Genomic DNA, 19,776 nt, shown 5'->3' on the forward strand with positions numbered 1-19,776 from the left:
TCATAGGGAAATTTCCAGATGAATTACTATTGTTCTGCAGAAACTATGTCCTAAACAACACAGTTTTTTTTATTTTGGTTAAAAATTACATAATCTTAATTAAAAGATCACTGGGAACGCTTTAAAAATAGATCATAAGAGGATCAGAGTGGGACTTTAATAGCTGACTTTTAAATTTACTCTGTGATTCAAAGAAAAACTTCCAGTGCTGCCAGTAATGTCTGGTCTGTCTAAAGGATGAGATCTGTTTAATTATTGTGAAAAGTAGATTAGATGTTGAATTAATTAGGCTAAAAGGCCTTTGTTCAGTTACTGTGTCTTGAACCATATCAAAATGAGAATCTTTCAGGATGTGATCCTTTGCAGATGCTGTGTTTAGTTCTTGTCAGATAAACAGACTGAACGTTTGAAAGGACTTGTCATGAAATTAAAAGGTAGAAATTCAAAGTAGTTTCCTTATGATCACAGACTGAAACCATTTAGCTGATAAATACGTTTGTCAGGGCTGTTAAAGTGTCCCAACCAGTTTAGTGGATTAATGTTGAAAGCATCCCTATCAGTTTAACTTTAAACAGCATGTTTTTGCTTTGCATGCAGATGAGCTTTACAAGTGTTTATTGTGGGGTTACTAGCGAGTCACGTGACAGATGTTACAGCTGTAAAAAAGTGCCTGTCGTTTTGTTTTGTTTTTTTTAACTCTTCCCGTAGTGTAATTGTTCAACGTGTGGGTTTGTTTCTACACGCTGTGTGTGTCCATTTGAGTGCAGTGTCCTTCCCATGACCGATCCCTAGCTTTTTGTGTGCTCTAAAGCTTATGTTTGTGTGCCTCAGCGCTCTCGTGTGTGAGTCTGCCCTTGCTCTAAGTCTATTTTCTGCAGCTGCATTTGAATTTTCAGACCTCCACATGCCGCCTGTCTGCACGTCTGACCTTCAACCTTCTCCTGTGTGTGAGTGAGCGCATCTCACCTTCTTTGACCTGTACCTCTCCTCTGTCGGCACAAGCCCGCACCCTCAGCTCATTGCGTATTCACAGTCACCTGGTAACAGACAGCCGCTGTTGCCATGGCATTGCTTGGGCACCCAGGTGGCAAAAATGCTGTCTGAATGATGGATGATTGGTCATCTATTGTAGGCTCTCTCACTTTCACACAAACTTGATGTGATTCCAGTAATGGGGTGCCTTATACACTCTTTCCAAACAGTCTTCACTTTTAGTGGCTTCTTGATTGGCCGTCAGGACAACATGACCCTGATTTGGGCCTGAAGGGCTTGGAGTTAAACCGCAAAGAGTGTTTGAAGTGGCTTGAAGGGACATGTGCTCCATGTACGAGTATGTCTGGAGGAGTGAGTGAACTTAAAGTAGGTTGAATATTAAAAGTGTTCCCTGGACTCCAGTGAAATAGCACTTGAGTGTTATCCAAAGGTTTGAAATAGCCCGAGAAGTTCTTGGTTGGAATCGGCTTCCCTTCTCTCTGGAGGTCACCCCCGATAGTCTGAATTGAGTCCACCCCAACTGCTCCAAAATAGAACGGCTCACTTTTGCCATTTCCCATTTTTCATGCAGGTATTACAGTCCCTTAACCTTTTAGTTTTGCTACTTTGCTTGCTGAATGCCAAACTGGCTCCAAAGGTCTTTCACAGTTCTGCAAAGGGTGAAAAGCTGAAGAGAGGAGGCTACATTTGCAGCTGGCAAAGGCTGCGACTCAGGGATGATGTCTCAACTATCAGCACAACACAGAAATGGAGTCGTTTGGAGTACAGCAGCTAAACCTTCAGTTCACTGCATCGGAAACTGCTTTGTTATCAGCCAACACCAGCTTTGGCTCGATTCTACTCAAGTCTACATTTTTATCCATATTTGCAAAAATAGGTCCCCACTGATACCGCACTTCCTACCAGAAGAACCTTGGGGATAAAATACAGCAACATGGTGTGAAAGTATCTTTTTTTAAAACAGACTAACTGAAACATGCGAACAGCATGAGCCAACCACTTGAATGTTTCACCAGCAGTTCATGAAACCAGTCGATTCTTGGTGTTAGACTTGTAATGTCTACAGACCTCATGCAGATCACAGGAAATTCTGTAGTTTATTGATGTCTGTGGGGGCTCATTATTCATTATTTTTCAGCAGAGAAATATTTCAATTTGAGAGCATTAATCTTCCTTGTCACGCACAGGTAATGCACTGTTTTCGCTCAAAATCCTAAAACGCAAACAGTCCCTGCTCTCCAACAAATATGTTCAGCTCCTCCTCAGATCTGAATCCCTGTGCTCAGGCTCACTGCCGTGCATTTAAATGTCTTACTGTGTGCTCGGAAAACTTTTAGGTTTCTTCTGCTCCTACGTGGTTTGCTCTGGGAAGATCCTGTCAAAAGAATCCAGCAAATTATGTTGATCAGCAAAATCCTCGCTGACTTGTTTAGATGCAAGTTAATTTACGAAACCTCAAGGGGCTCACTGGTTAACTGGCTGCAGGAAATTTCACTTAAATATTTGAATTCAATGAGTCCACCCTCAGAGTTTCTGGACAGATCCTAACTTGTATACAGATTCAAATCTCTCTGCATATATCCAGAGGTAATTACAAAGGCAGAACAAACGTGAATTAGCTCTTTGTAAGACCAAACATCAGTAGTCGGATTTAAGAAAGATTAGAGACTCTAATGGACCATTAAGAATTTACGGAAACGCTGAGCTGCCACCAGCGTTTCCGTCAGAATCAAACCCCATTCAGACGTTCAAATAGGAAACTGTGACTGAAACAGTGGTGATAGGCCATTTTAAAGATGCAGAAACACAAATAAAACATGTAAACAGTGAAAGTATTGTCCTCTGTAATCATACTATCCCTCACATGAAAGAAAATATTAACTCTAATAATTACAGTCAACAGTTGTACATTCTATGACCAATTAACAACCAAAATATTTGAGTCAAAGAAATTATGCAACAAGTGCCCTTGATTGTTCTTTTTTTTTCTGTCTGTATTTTTCTAACCCTTTACTTAATTAATTTCTTTAAATAGTCATGCATATGTTTTGAAGGGTTAATAAATGCGTTGTACATTTGAGGATTTAAAGGCCAAGTTTCCTAAAAATGAGTATTTCTTTATTCAAATCGTTGTGATTTAGTAGCAGACAAAAAAAAATGTCTTTTGAAAAAGCTTGTAATCTGCAATCAACGAGTTACAAGCTCCCTCCCCTATTCCATTCTAATGCATTCACTTGTAGGCGACTAAATCCATGTAAATACTTGTTTTCCACACCCGAGCTGGAATATGCCTAAAAACTGAATAGCTATCCTAGAGAATGACACAGGTTAACCGTAACAGCATAATGGTAATTACAAGACCGCTTGGAACACTTGCAACAAATGATAAAAAATTGATGGGATTTTAAAATTTGCCCTTCATTTGCTATCAGATTGCTCTTACATATGTACTACTCTAGGTTCTTGGTGATTAATAATCCCTCCAAAGTGTTATGCTGCAAGATCTTTTCTTTCACTCATTGGTAAATGTCCATAAGTCAACAGTTTGTCACATCAATCACAAGTCTCAGTTTCGATTACTTGTCTGCTGAAGGTGACGATGAAGTTCAGTGTTCAGGGTTAATGACAACACCTTCATCTGGATAAAAGTGCTTAGACTGCAAAATTTACAGGAATAACTAACAATCACCAATGTTTTATGCATCAAAAGCAGTTAACATATTAATATTTTTACAACGTGAGTGGATGGAAATAAACAGTGCAGTCATTTCAACGTCAAAAGCTGACAACTTCCCCCAATCAAGAAAACTTTTCAGTTTTATTACAACAATACCAAAAAGATCAGTTTTAGGGGATGTGTGAGGATTAATTGGCCCTTACTTGACAGGATGTACAAATTGGTCAATTCACCTCTAAGGTAGTGAAAATATGTATAAAAGTTTGGTAGAAGAAGAGATTATATTCTTGTTCTGGTATGTGTCAGAATTAATTTTGCTCAGAACACATTTAAGAACACATTTGCTGTCTTACAGCAAAAGTAATTCAGCACTTTAAATAATCCAAGGACTTGAGTTTGTCAGTTAAACAACTCCTAAACATTGACATTGATTGTTATAGATTTTAAATCATTGTCACTGAGGGGAATTGGAAATATCTCTTGTGTCTCCTTCACCCTCAGTTACCATATTGTCTTAATACATGTGTTTTTATGGGTAAAAACACTTAAACTTTCTTCTGCTTTACAATTATTGTCAATTGGTAGTAGTACTATACTCCAGACTATGCTCCAATAGATCAAAGCCCCAAAATAATGTTTAGGTTTAAGCTACACATTTCTTAACGCAAAGCTAAGCAGGCCTACCATATCTTTGCTACGTATGTCTCCTCTTCTCCTGTGACTTGATGCATCCCGAGTTGATAGATGACACCATGAAATGTCAACGTTGGTGTGTTCACCCAATGAGAGGCGACAGCTCCAAATGAGTTCAGTGGGATTCTTACTTTCTCTCTATGCTTTTGGGGTGGGGGGGCCCTACCCCCCTCACATGTTTTTTTTCCCCTTGAATCCGTTTCCTCCTGCTCTCTTTTGCTATGACCTAGTTTGATCCTGAAGGGTTTGGGGCCGTCTGTCTCTGAGATAAACTCATTTGCTCTGGATCATTTAGAAAGCAATGCCATTTCACTTCCCGGGCCCCATTGCTCGACACCCCCAGCTTCCCCTCCTGTCTATGTTATTTGAGGAAACGAGCAACAGAATGTGTCTACACGCGTAAAAGAGTGTGAGAGTGTGCATATTTGTATGCTTTGCCCTGCTAACTGTGTACCTGTAGGGAGGAAGGACAGAAAAAGCTTACACTGTCAGGAAATGAAAGGGGATCTCTGGCTTCAGATAAGACTGGAAGTGTTGCATATCCAAAGATATCTGTCACACAAACACGGAGCACTGACAGGCAGATTTATTCTGAAAGGTCACACTGTGCTTGAGCTTCTCTCTGTGAAAGCGTGTTTGTTTGTGTGCAAGGCAGAGAAATAGGATTTGAAAGATCCCATCAGAGCGGCTTCTCTTGTAGCGAGACACAGAGGTGTGTGTTTTTTGTGTGCGCGTATGCTGAGGGGGAGCTGCTGCAGCAGAGGAGTGCCAGGTTGGACGGCCCGTCCGCTCTCAAAAGGCTAATTACACTGAGTGCAGAGTGAGCTGCTTTGAAATCATCTGTGATTCTTCCTGCATCCCACTTGTCCTCATCAGCCAAGGCATCATCTGATGGACCCTCAACCAGCAGATCATTGCTGATCTTCATCTTTTCTTCTCTCCTTAGTCCCATTTGTTTGGAAAGGGCTCTTAGTGCTGTATATTAAAGGAAAGTTCGCCCTCATACTCACTCTCAGAAAATCCTCAGTCAGGCCCAAAGTTTGCCTGTTGCTCAATCAATGCCAGACAAGACTGATACTACCACTCTGATGTTCAGCATTGATGGAGCGGATCATTAAAACAATCTCTATTACAAAAGCCTCTTTCAACGACACTCTATTGAACTCCTTGAGTTCCAAATTCAGCCTTTTCTCCTTCACAAAGAAACGGAAAATCACAAAACTCTGACTGCGTCACCATCAAGCGTATGACAAACAGAAGACGAAGACGAAAAAAAACTCACAGCTAAATCTGCAAATATAACCAGCCAGTGACTAAAGCTTTGTTTCATTACTCAATGTTCCCTCTTTATCAACATCATAAGATCTACAAGCAAAACAAAGGACATGGTCATCAGCACCTAGCATCACTAATAGTTCATCTACAAACTTTACAGAAATTTTAAGAATTTTCTTAGTTTTTCAGTAGATCATTGATTTTTATCAGCAAAATGCAGTAAAAGCAAACATTGGTTTAATTTATTAAAAAAAAGTATTTCAGATTTTCTGTTCCTAAAGCAAAAACAATTTTTAAATTATAATACTTGAATGCAATGACTACATTTTTATAAGGCTCCAAAGGAATACTATCCTATTTTCTGTTCTATAGGGTGCACCGGAATGAATGGTCTATTTTCGAACTTGTCACATATCCGGTGCACTAAACTTTAAGCCTCATTAAGTGAGATAAGTCTGTCAGTCAGACTTTATTAACTGCGTTCACAGTAACTAGAACTTGTTTGTAACATACTACACGTTAGCCATGTTAGAAGCGTTAGCCGCATTAGTGTATTTGTGGGAGTTGTGTCTCAGACTACATGGCCTTGACTTGTGGTGTGCCCCAGGGATCGATCCTGGGACCCCTTCTGTTCAACCTTTACATGCTGCCACTAGGGCAGTTAATACGCAGCAATAACATATCTTATCACAACTATGCAGATGATACTCAGATCTATGTGTCACTGACAACAGGTGAATATGGGCCGGTGGATTCACTCAGCCACTGCCTCCAACAGATCAGAGCGTGGATGCAGAACAACTTTCTCCAGCTAAACTCAGACAAGACCGAAGTTATTGTTTTTGGCCCACAGAAACAAAGAGAAATTGTCAGCAGCTACCTTCATTCTCTGTCTCTTAAACCCTCAAATCAAGTCAGAAAACTAGGGGTAATCATGGACTCTGACCTGAACTTTAACAGCCATATCAAGTCAGCAACATCAGCGGCATTTTATCATCTGAAAAACATTGCCAAAATCAAAAACATAGTGTCAAAGCCAGACCTGGAGATACTTATTCATGCATTTGTTTCCAGTAGGTTAGACTACTGTAACGGCCTGCTCACCGGCCTCTCCAAACGCGCTGTAAAACAGCTTCAGTACATCCAGAATGCTGCTGCTCGAGTCCTGACCAGAACCAGGAAGTATGATCACATTAGTCCTGTGCTCAGGTCTCTGCACTGGCTCCCTGTACCTCAAAGAATAGACTTCAAAGCAGCTCTGCTTGTGTACAAGTCTCTCCATGGCCGAGCACCAAAGTACATCTCTGACATGTTAGTGCCATATGAACCATCTCGTACTCTGAGGACCTCAGGGGCCGGCCTCCTGTTGATTCCCAGAGTCAGAACTAAACAAGGGGAATCAGCGTTTCAATATTCTGCAGCTAAAATCTGGAACAGCCTCCCTGAAGTCGTAAGACAGGCCTCTTCTGTGTTCATGTTCAAATCTAGACTTAAAACATTTCTGTTTAGCCGTGTATATGACTGAAAGGTCCTACCTGCACTTTTCTTTCCTTTCCTTCCTTTATTTTTAAATCAATTTTCAATATTTTTTTTTCTTTTCTTTTAAAGTAAATTTTACGTTGATTATTTCTATGATGTATTGTGATTTTAATGCATTTTTCTGTTTTGTGAAGCACCTTGAATTACTTTGTGTACGAATTGTGCTACAAATAAACTTGCCTTGCCTTGCCTATTTACAATACCTGTAACTCCTAACCTTGTTTGCAACACTTAAATCGCTAAAACAAACGTTACTGTGATTCTGCTAACTCCTAACCTTTTTGGTAACCCATAAAAAAACAGTCCAACACCGCTGTACTTTTGTCACATTAACATATTCTCCCAACTCTACTTGCAACAGGTAAAAATTAGACTGAAACCGATAAAACAAAGACTACTGTGATTACACTAACACCTGACCTTTTTGGAAACCCGTAAATAAAATAAACAAATAAAAAAAACAATTCAACACTGCTACCCTTTTGCTTAAGCGTTTGCGTTAGCATATTCACCTATAACTTTGGTTGCAACTGTGACACACATTCTGGGACTGTGGAACAAGTTAATGCATCCTGTAAAACACAAGAGAATAATGAGACGAGACGACAGAGATGTTCCTCTTTGCCATGCGTCAGCCATCTTGAAAAGTAGGGCTGCTGACATCTCAATACCATCTCGTTGAATCTAATGCTACCTACTGTTGGAAAGTGTAACTCCCCCCTTGAGACACATACTCAAAATAACCCTTGTGCTATCCTAGGCACTTTAACATTGGGAGTTGGGTCATCTAGACCCACTAGACAGTGCTCTGAACCTTTTTTCTTCAATGATTTGTGAACCTCACTGGTGTCCATGGATTACATGAAATCCTTTACACCTTTATCCACCTTTGTCATGGTAGGGAGAACACATCAATGTAAGGGTGGGATCATCTAAGATAGCACAAGGGATAAGATTATAACAATATTGTGAAAACACATTGTGTATCACGCAACACGTAAAAAACAGACGTAAGCACCAAAATAAAAGTTACTGTGACTATTCTAACTCCCAAACTTTTTCAAAAAAGGAATTAAAAAAAAGAAAGAAAGCACTTTTGGATATGCCTAAAGGTGTATAACAACCATATTTTATCATTTAACACTTAGACATTAAATAAATGTCCAATCCCTGATTGGGATGCAACATAAGATTTCAATCAATGGCATTAGCGCAAGCAAACATTTTGACAGAGTACTGTGAACCTCTCAAAATCTCTTTGTCTTCAATAATCACAACAACAAACAATGTATTAAAACCCTCCAAATTATAATGAACACTGCTTTTTTTTAAGAAAAAAATGGGTTTTAAGGACTCCTTGTAGTGCATAAAATATGATTTGCACGATGATTTTACAGAGAGAACTAATTTAAAAGGAACTTTTTCAAAACAAAAATAAAACTTTAAAGAAGTTGTCTCAGCATAATTAGCTTATTTTCTATTTCCGTTGATCTTTTCAGTGAACAGTTCCTTAGTGTTCTTTGTAGAAGTATGATGTAACATTAAAATGTTTTTCACAGATGGCCTTCCAACACTGCAGGCAAAATGTCAAACAATTACCCTGAACTGAAGCCAGGATTGTAATTTTTATCGTAAAATTGAGCATTTTCACTGCTGGGATCCTATGTGACTAAGAGCTGTAGCAGTTTAAAACAGCTGCATTCACTCAAAAAATCGACGTTATGTGCAGCATACTATTAAATTATGTTGTTGTCCGTGTGATTTTCCCCCCTCCAGTCACCTTTTCATTCTCACCCTGCAGCCCTTGTGCTTCTTTCTAAAGTCCCTTGGTAAACGGAATAAAGGTGCTTTCAGCCTACAAGTTCATAATCATTCCCCCTTCATTCATGGTAATTGCTGGCTGATTGCAGTCATTTGTGTGCACTCATAACTTCAGTGGTCTTTACCGCGATGGTGGCCACACACCGCATGTTGCTCAGCTCCTGCGTTGGTGCGAATGCTTCTGAATGTCTGAGCTTGTCCTTCAAGATAATGTGAGTATGAGGAGGAAGGCTTCTGTCTACACTCGTGAGGCTGCCGAAGGACTGAGCTGTAGGGCATGAGGCGCCACTTGGAAATGGCAGACCTGTGGTACAGGGAAACAGGTCCAATGACATGCTGAAACATTCACAAAGAGTTGCTGAGGCTTATAGAACTCTATAATTTATGAGAGTCAAAAGGTGCGATGAGCTGAATCCAGTGTGGGTCCTCATGCAAGACCCTTCAAGCTACTCCCTAACTATGTAGCCACAAGGGGGCCCTAGTCTGGACCTAATTGCTGTGCCAGTCCCCAGCCCAGATAAAATACAGGGTTGTGTCAGGAAGGGCATCCCAAGGAAAAAGCTGATTTGCTGTGTCTACCCCTGAGGGGATATGCCGAAATGTAAACAACATATTTTTATCATTTATCATTTAAACATAAAATAAATATTCAATCCCTGATTGAGATGCAACATCGGATTTCAATCAATCACTTGTTTGGATTAGGACAACCCTTGTTTTTAAGTTGATCCAATTTTTTGAACCTAGGTAATAAATAAACTAATGAATTGCTGGCCAATGTTCTTTAAAAAATATTGATGTCTGGTCTGAAAAAAAGATGCTGTCACTTCTAGATGTGCAAGAGGATAAGAGTACATCAAAGCAATTTTGGCCTCATTACCCTTTAAAAAATTCAGCTTTTATTAATGTATTGATGGTGCAGAAACTACGTATTTATCCAAGCTTGTAGATCTGGTAATATAGCTGACATACTGATTGCTAGGTAGGTCACTTCTCGAAAAACATCTCCAAAATGTGAATGCAGAGTTAGAGCGACTGACCCTTGATCAAAGACTTGGTTCCCTCGCTGTCAGCCCACATGTCAAACTGTCTTTAGGCAAATACACTTTGACAAACACTTTTTAAGTGTTTTTCCACTTAAAAGTGGTGAAGTCTGTTTTTAAAGTTTTTCAGATTGAATGGAAAGAGTTCAAGAGACAGCAAGACAAATGTTTGAAAACTGAAAAAGAATTTATTAAAAATACCAATTTTAAAAGTCGAGCAACAAACTTTAATTTTTACAATATATTCCACAATGTATTGTTTAATTATTCTCTTAACTGCAAAGTATCCTATACCACTTTTGCAGTTTAAGTTTTAAAAGCACTTCATTAGTATTCATATTTTTCTGTTGGATCCCAGCATTTTATTTTTTATCATTTTAATCCACTTCAACAGAGGATTCAGTAACAAGCTTCATTAATGAACGCAGCTCAGCTGATGGTGACATTGTTTAAAACTGAGGTCATCAAGTGTTTTTCTCTCATTTTTTGATCACTGTTTAGACATGTTTTTAATCAGGTGGTAAAAATGTTAAGAGCTGCATTATGATGTATTAACAATCACAGAATTCCTGCCTGACCTCAGTAATAAACAAACTGTTTAGTTTACAAAAAAAAATTGAAGTCACATAACAACTATAAGTCAGATTGCATCAAACCGAATTTGTGCAGCAGTTAAAGAAGCCTGTGTGTGAGTAGTTGAAAACATGGGGATGGCATCTGCAAAAGCATTTACATCCACAGTGACTGCTGCGTGTCAATATCTGTTATTTTATTCAAACAACTGTAATATATTGCAACCTTTCTTCCATTTGCATGCTTTCACTTGACTCCGTTTTGATTTTAAAAGCTTGTTTGCATTTTGTCACCTGAGCTTTTACCTTTAGATTAGTATTTCCACAGCTTGCGTGAGTGCCTGAAAAACACAAATATGGAAACCAAATGAGAGCTGCAGGCAGAGAAAACACAAATGGGGGAGAAAAACAACATGATTGTTGACATTTCTTCATCTGCATAAATGTCTTCTTACCTGTGCATAAAACTGAAAATTGTTTTTAATTACAGTGTTTTGCTCAAAAAAACAAAAAGAAATCCAATAAAACATGTTTTTTGACTGAATGGAGGAGGTTTGCTGACCTGTGTAGTCAGACACCTTTTTACTGGTCCTTTCCCACTTCCTGATGGACATGCCTCTCTTCTGCTGGTGATTGCTCTCTGATTGCATTCAATTGTATACATTTATGACCTTTTTGTGGGGGGTTTTGTGATGTGTGCTTATCTTGCTTGTTGTGTGTGTGTACGTGCGTGCGCGTCAGGTGTGCGTGCGTGCGTGTGTGTTTGTCTGTAAGTCAGTCTGCCCTTCCTGTGAGAGCTGATCTGTGGAGGAGGGTGAAGAAAGCCACCCTGGCATTTTTCGTGAAGACATGACTGTACCTGAGCAGTTGTCTAACACAGTGGTATTCCCAGGTCGCGGACCCGTACCAGTCCGTGGAACAGTTGGTACTGGACAGCAGAGGGAGGAAAAAAGCACATCCTACATTCTTTCTGCTTTATTTATAATCTGATTCTATTTTACTTTGAAAACTGTTTCTTTGTCAAAAAAGAGCCCGTGAGGAAACAAAAGAGGCTCCTGCAGGAAGCAGGAATCCTTACTTCAAATACAGATTTATTGTGTATTTAACCACACTGCATAACATTCAGCAACTGGCTGTCTAATGTTACAAGGATGTTGCTAATAAATTTTTTTAAATGGTGGATTCACATAATTATAATATTTAAAAAATACAAGTTTTAGTGACTGTTTTTTATTGTTTATGTTGGGTCTTAAAAGTTGAATAAGGGTGAAGTTGACGTTGGATTTTTCAGCTTCCACTTTGATAGTAATGGGTTAAGGGAAAATCTGTATCACATTTTAATGCTTCCTACACAAAATCTAACATACAAATAAAGTTTAAAGCAGATGCGGGCATTTTACACAGGAAGTAAACTTTACCCTCAAAAGTAAAGAGAAACTGGAAGTAAATAAATCAGATGCCCACTTCAACCTTGCACAGGCCGCTCCATGAAAATATTGTCTAACGTTTAACCGGTCCGTGGCATGAAACAGGTTGGGGATAAACAACTTGATGATGTTGATGACTATAAACGAAAATAGCATAAAAATGCTTGTGCAAGAGATTTGAGCATTACAGCAACATAGGAGACGATGGAGACACTGCCGGAAAAAAAAGGAGAGATAAAGAAGCAGTTGGTGTAGTGTCACTCATGGCCTCCCTCAGGAGAGTTTAGACCTTTAAAATCTCCTCTCCTCCTCAGGCAGCTAACGGTCCTGTCACCCACTTTGCTTCAGCCCTCCTTCCACAGCGCTTTTCCGACACATCCTTGTCCTTCATTTTTTGATCCATCATCACCCACAGTCTTCTCTCTATTCCCCTCACTTCCTCTGCGCTCACTTTGATTCTCTCCATTTCTCCTTTGTTTCCGTTCCCACAGATCCTCCTTGCACTACTTATGTTCTGTCCTCCTTCCCACCTTCCCTCCAACACTGATTCTGCTATATATAAACCAGCTGAATGCACATGTGCATGTGTTTAAGGAGAAGCACAAGAGAAGGAAGAATAGATATACATGTTGGCAGCACACTCATAAAACCAGTTTTTACCTTTGTTTTGTATTACTTTTCTATACAAAAACAGACTAATCCTAACAGCTGTTGGACATGCAAAGTCAGGGAAAGGATTTTGCTGTTAATTAAAAGGCCACCTTTGTGTCACTTTTAATGTCAAATAGAAACTATTGGGGGTCTTACATCTGTTTTATTTGAAGATCTAAAATACCAAGCAGGTTATTGGAGTTTTCCACTCTGAAATTGAATGTTAAATAATGACGGCTGTTAAGGCAATCACAGCATTAAACCTACATTTAAAGAAAATGTATGCAGCGGTTTAGGGAAGTACTTGTTTTATTGTGAAGGTTGATTTTTTTTTCAAACAAAAAGCAGGCAGGGATAGTTCAGTGCAGAGTTGAGCAGAGTGTGTTTCTCTGATTGCTAACACATCCCCCACACTGGATGCTTTTCTGTGGGAGAGCAATAGAGCACTTTGGATAGGGACTGTTATTTCAATTCCATTTAAATTGCATGTGATACAGCAGCAATTTCACACCATTTGAGTGTCACTTAGATAATAGCATTAAATCTGCAGGTCTAGGTTGACCCAGGCTGTGGAGTGAGAAACAAACAGGAGTAGGCAGAGCTTTACAGAAGTAAAAGTCTAACTGAAGGGCTCTCGTGCACATCAGCAAATCCCTGTGCGCACAATTTTACTTTTAAAAGTTCTGCTCCAGTATGAAGCCTGGAGTATTTATTTAAGATGATAACATTTTGATAAATATTCTATCAGTTTGGCAGAAATCAGCCGTCTGCCAGTAGCGTGGAATCCAACAGATGAGGTTGAATGTACATTAGAGGTTTTCTGTTTTCAGCAACAACAACACAAAATCTGCTGAGTTTGAGATCAACAAAAATTGGACTGTTGCCTCGACCACCAAACAGATATATTGGAAGTAAGCACACATCTTACCAGCCCTTCTATGTTGTTTAAAGATTTAAAGGTTTAGAGGTTTAAAGATTTAGAACTAGTTAAAAAGGTTGTGTTAGTCTCAGCTTTTAACAACAATTGTATGAAAAACCTTTTGAAAAAAACAGAAACTGGTTTGGGAAGCTTTAGAAAAGTGAACCAACAACACCAGATGATTTACAGTTATAAACATTTTTACTAACAATTGTCAGGGCCCTAAAATACCATACAGTGCAGGACTACCTAGTCCAATTTTAACATAGTTCGGACACATTATCTCACTTTTTATTTTTGGATTAACTTCGGAATGTGACCCATTTGCAGAAGTAAAAATGTAATAAAAATGAACATTTTACAAAAACTATTAATAAAACCACTGATGGTGAAAACTTAAATGATTAAGATACTTTATTTTAAATGACAAAATGTTCAAATGCAATAAAATGTGGTCTATTGTTTTCAATGCGCACACTAGTTTTTCGCAGAGACTTCTCTAAATGTGGACACAACTACTTGATTTTGAGAGAAACCCTTGGTTCACTTTAGGTAAATATTTACAGTACTTGGACATGACAGCTGGGGAGTCATTGTGCAGACAATTTTCAAGAAGATGCACAAAAATCTAGCAACCATTACACAAATCACACAAAATTGGTTTACATGAATGTTGCATTTATTTTTTGGCAAAAATGTCATCTACATTTAACACACATTGCACATCTACAACATGTTTGTTTTCTGAATCTCATTTTGGACTCACAACGCTGTTTTATGTGTTTTAAACATCTGGAATCCTGACAAGAAAAAAGAACAAGGCAGATTGAAAACTCTGAGACTGTTTTTATCAGACGTTTCGTTGTTTTACTCATGAAGCCAAATGAATTTGAGTTTTCTCCATGAGAATCCTTCTTGTGAATCCTTTGCTGTTTCTGTCAATCACCTAACACATCCCTTCTTTTGACCCAAAATGTGCGCAATGGTGCTTGTGGGTCACACCATTATGAAAAGGTTTCCTCTGAAGATCTTGAGGTTTGAGGGAAATGAGGATGAAATTTTGTGCAAAGACCAGATGCAGATCATGAAAGTGATAAATTATGAGCCAAGGGACCAAAGAGGAGGTTCCTGGATGCAATAGAAGACGACAAGAGGGAGGGGGAGTTGTGGCAGGAAGATGATCCGCTGTGGTGACCCCTATAGGCAGAAGCTGAAAGAAGAAGAAGTAGATTTGGAAAGATTAAAATAAGTGTGCTGCTCCTGTTATTGTAAATCACAAAAAAACTACTCACCTGGAGCGGAATAAAATATCAGGCTGGAAATAAGTATAATAGATTCTTTCGAAGCAACGTCAAGCTTCCTCACAGCCGCTTTTTTCCCATTTACCTAAGGATCCCATACGGCTCCATCCTTTTGTCATGAAGCCTCTCGCCTTTTCATGAGCTTTAAATCTGCCCAAAAGCCAGACAAAATCCCTGAAGCAGACTGCAAAATAGGCAAGTTACGATTGTGCTCTCTCATTATATTCTGTTCTTCATATTCTGACCCTGTTCACTGATAATCTTGGCTCACAGACTGATAACAGTGCCACTTTGATTATATATTTAATATGGTTTCATAGTTATGGTAATGAAACTCTTTCTGTTTCCACACATGCCGTCTGGCATTTCCTGCCCTTTTAATTTTGTCTTGATGTGGTGGAATGGAGTCGTGAAAGTTTAGCCAAAAAACGGCCTCCGATATTAAAAATTCTGTTAGACAGCAAATTGCATATTTTCTTTGTTGAATCAAACTTTTCCAAAACATGCAATGTGGAAAGTTGTGTTTAGCTGTTTATTCCAATCTGGGGCATTAGCATTCCTTTCTCTTTTTGTTGCAATTGCTCATAAAAGCGAGTGGCTTTAAACACACAAACTGTTGCAACCTCTCTGTGGTGAGAACAGGTGTGTTCAGTCGACAGGGGTCATGTTGGATGTTTTGGAGGCTGTTTTGGGTAATGTGGTTGCTTATAACACATCACATTTACTACATCCCCATCTTTTGTTGTTTGGGCTTAACTTTTAAAGGGTGTTTTCTTTTTCAGTTTGTTTTTCTGTCAGGTAAAATGCTCTACACCCTCGCTTGTCACCCGTGGGAAATTAGTCAGGTGGCGCCACAACTCATTGTTTGCTGAAAAGGAGGCGTGGAAGGCAAATGGCAATCAGGGTCAGAGTGAAGTTTGATAAGACTGTGACATGAATCAAATGAGACTTCAGCAAACACTGTTGGCAGATGGCAGAGGTTGTGTGTGTTTGTGTGTGTGTGATGTATGCCTGCATCCTTCCATTTCCAGCTCTGAGGAAGGCTGGTGTCACCTTCTTCCTCTACCTCCTCCTTCCATCTGTTCACACTTCCTTGTCCGCACCCACAGTCCTTCTCCACTGCAGTCCTCCGCTCCTTCTACCTTTGCCTTTATTTATCTTTTCTATTGATTCCATCTGATCTGTTTTCTTTGGGCTGGCTTGATCTGATATGCACCGCCACCTGCTGGATGTGAAGAGCAACTGAACAGATTCTTAATGAAAGATTCTGGGGAATTTTGTATTTTTGAGAGCAAAATGTATTTTGATTCTGTGAAAATTGTGTTCAGTCATTTTACTGATGAATAAAACCAGCAGTGTGGTTATCAGCATGAGAAATGGCTGTTATTATAAAATTATAATTGCAAACTGAATGTTGCATTAGCAGCGAAAGCAGATACAATCATGCACAGGTATGCACATTAGGACACTGTGGCCTTTTATTTTCCCTGCAGAGCTGGTTTGTTTAAATTACTTCAGATAAGCCAGTGGACGACTGAGACGAGATAAAAGACAGAGCGACTTGCAGCACATTGTTTTTGGCAGAAGCGATGAAGATGAGGAAGTCATTTTAAAGCTGTATGAAGAGAAACTTAATAACAACCTTATTTCCCCTCCTGCCTATTTAGGATGCAGAAGATGGTTTATCGCTGTTGTCTTAAAATGGAAAACCTGTTGGATTATGATGTTTTTTGGTTCCTAAACTTGGTTAGAAATCTTTCAGATTCTCCTTTAGATTATAAACTGATCCTAAAAGCTGATACCAATCAAATATAGGTCTGGACTTCACTGTGATAATCAATGAGTGAAAAAAATGTTCATTGACCTTCATTAGAAAATGTCCTATGAATCTTCCATTTATCATTTTATATTAAGAGTAAGTAGGGGTAAATGCCAGAACCTCCTTATATGATACCACCAATTAACCTTAAAAAAGAGAAATCTGCACTCATCAGATTAGACATTCCTCTCCCTTCCAGACTCCATTCAATTTGTACCCAAAGGAGCAAAGCTTTGTTTTAAATTCAATCATTAAGGGGTTTTCTTAGGTGATCAGTTGCTCAATTCAATTCCAAACTACTCTCAGATGTTTGACTTTTTTCTGAATTCTGACTCTTTTTTTTTTTCAATATTTGTTTCTGTATTTCAAATGACACCAGCTAAGTCAGTTTTTTCAAACACAGTCATGTCCATAAGATGAAGGGCCAAATGTTTACCTGTATTTCCCTAAATGACAGAAAATAACATATTTTATTTTTACACATTTATAAAAGGCTTGTGTGAAGGAGCTGAGAGAAACAAATCTGTCCGCTTATTCAAACAGTTTGTTTTAACAAAGTCGTGGTTAGTATAGATGAAATTTTGTTGATTCACCCGTTTTTGGCTGTTTTGTAAATTATATTAACTTTTAATTACAGTTTAAACATGCAGGGAAGAGATCCATTTTACACTCAATACAATGGGATCTGTAAATATATGTATATATTTATGAATATACATTTGCGTTAAGTGGAGATGCATTTTGGGTGTTGGGATTCAAATTTAAATGGGAGCAAATGACTGTTTATGCATGACAAATGATTTTTGAATGTTTCTATGTGTGTATTTACATATACGTGTAGTTGTATATGAGTATATGGGTATCTGAAACAGAATATGTGCGCATCAGAGAGGAAACAGGGCTATATATAATAGACACCGGGTGCATTAGATGCACCCCCCATACAATAGGGCATGGGGGGTGAGAATTGATATGGCTTTTACAGATATTTGTTGTATTTTTTATTTTCCCCTGTCTTTCCTATTAAAGTATTTTTCTAAAAGATATAATCATCAAAGTCAGATAAGTACATCTTTAGCTAAATCTGAAATTACTGCATTCAGATCAGTGATCCTCAGCAGCATTTTTTCAGCAAAGTAATAAAATAAAATTACAGGTATAATAATAATAATGAAGGAGGTGGAAATACTCCAACATCAAAGGATTTTTTTTTTTTACTCTGTATCTTCTTTTATTTTGTCTTCTTTAATGTACTTGCAGTAGCAGCATTTTTGTGGTTTAGCAGCAAACAAGATTATTACATTTTTGTTGCTCGTCAATTAAACTAACATCAACTTTGAAGGTTCCACGTGGGGAGCTGCATCTGCAGTCCTCCTTTCATCATCTCTGTGTGAGGCGCAGATGAGAGTGTGTTTACTTCGGTGACAGCGATAAAAAAGGATTTTATAATAAGGGACTAAACAACCTGTGAAAACATTGCATCCCTTCCTTTATTGTTTCTGCCAAACCCTCCATGACAGGCAGCGGTAGTGCAAAGCCAGCACTGCATGCAGCTCCTGTCAGCCACTTTTCTCTTTCCCTTTCTAAATAAGAGCCTACTTTAATGAGGGGCTTTTACAGACTCCAATGCCTCCCTGCCCTCTGAAAATCATAAACAGCTTATTAATTGAAGTGAAATGTAGAAGCAAGCTTGAGATTCATTGCAATCTTTGCAGCAGTTGAGAGTTAGCGTGTGTGACGAGGAGTTCAGGGAAGAACTTATACATTTTTAATATTTTGTGTGTATCACTGTTATTTGTGTTTGTTTTCCATGGTTTATGAAGGGCTTTGGACTCACACAGTCGCATACTTTGGTTGTAAAACACATAAAACACAAGAATTGCAAGTGAGCAACATTAGAACACCAGAGGCAGACTCATGAAATTTAAATGAAGTGGTCATAACTGTTTGTTACTTTTGTCTTCTTCCCTCTCTCCCTTTTCTGTCTGTGTTCCTCACCCGTAGAACAACAAAAAACAGAACACCCTAAACCTCCATCAACTGGCGCCATCATAGGAGGCATTCTTGGCACGCTCGCTGTAATTGGACTCATCGTCGGCGCCATCCTCTATGTCCGCTGTCGCCAGGACGATGGAGAGTGAGTCTTCTTTAGAAATTCTGATTCTAGTTCTTGCTTTTTTTTTTATTGTGTTTTTGGTTTTTTTGACATGTTCTTGTGGCATTTTTGTTATGATGGAGGGCATGTGTAAAGCAAATTAAACTTTGCATTGCAGTTTTTTGGCAAATTTCTTTATTGAAATCATTTTGAATCAGGAGCAAACGGAAAAAAAAACTGTTTAAAATAGCTGCGAAGTAAAATCTACAAATCAGCAGGCCACAAGCTCACTGTTCAGCTCCATTCTGATGCATCCACTTGCAGACAAACAGATCCATGTACGTCTTTGTTTTTCTTTGTTTGACCTCGCCTCTGGATCAAAACTGTAGCTCAGATTTTGCTCGCCATTTTTGTTGCACCACTAATGTTAGCTTGAGGTTGTTAGGGACTGTAAAGTAATGAGAGAGAGCATTTAAATAGATGACTGATGGGAAGGGGGCAGGCTCACTCCACGCCAACAGTCCCGCCCACAACTCAGAGGCGAATTTCTAATAAGATATTTTGATTTCATCTAAAAATTGTATGATCATAGTTAAAAGACCACTGGGAATGCTTTTACAACACATTAAAAGATGATCAGAATGATATTTGAAGGACCGGGACTCAATGAGATGTCTTACATATCATGATTCTGGCAAAGGAAGTCTGTGACATATCTGACCTTAAGTTAAGGCAGGCTGCCTTTCTGAGGTCATATTTTATGCTGAGTCCCTACTGCTAGGAAGAACATGAGTCTTGACCAGGGTTTAAAATACAGAAGTCCACCAAATAAGAGCCTCCTGTGTTGCTTAATATGCTACTTCCATTTATTTACAGGCAAAAGTAAACTGTAGTTGGATTTAAATTAATTTCTTCCCATCGTTTTTTATTAATTAGCAGTTAAAAACAACG

The 19,776-nt window shown here is 38.7% G+C and overlaps 1 protein-coding gene across 2 annotated transcripts in view; it reads left to right on the forward strand.

Annotated features, from left to right (window-relative positions):
• The window catches only part of LOC101156103 (poliovirus receptor), a 340,329-nt gene that overhangs the window by 309,737 nt on the left and 10,816 nt on the right, over positions 1-19,776 (forward strand). For both annotated transcript variants that reach the window (XM_011481008.3, XM_011481007.3), the window contains exon 7: positions 18,735-18,867. In XM_011481008.3, coding sequence (XP_011479310.1) covers positions 18,735-18,867 — 133 coding nt within the window. The remainder of the gene's footprint in view (positions 1-18,734; positions 18,868-19,776) is intronic.

The sequence above is a fragment of the Oryzias latipes genome, chromosome 11, assembly GCF_002234675.1.
Source record: "Oryzias latipes chromosome 11, ASM223467v1".
Taxonomy (NCBI): Eukaryota; Metazoa; Chordata; class Actinopteri; order Beloniformes; family Adrianichthyidae; genus Oryzias; species Oryzias latipes.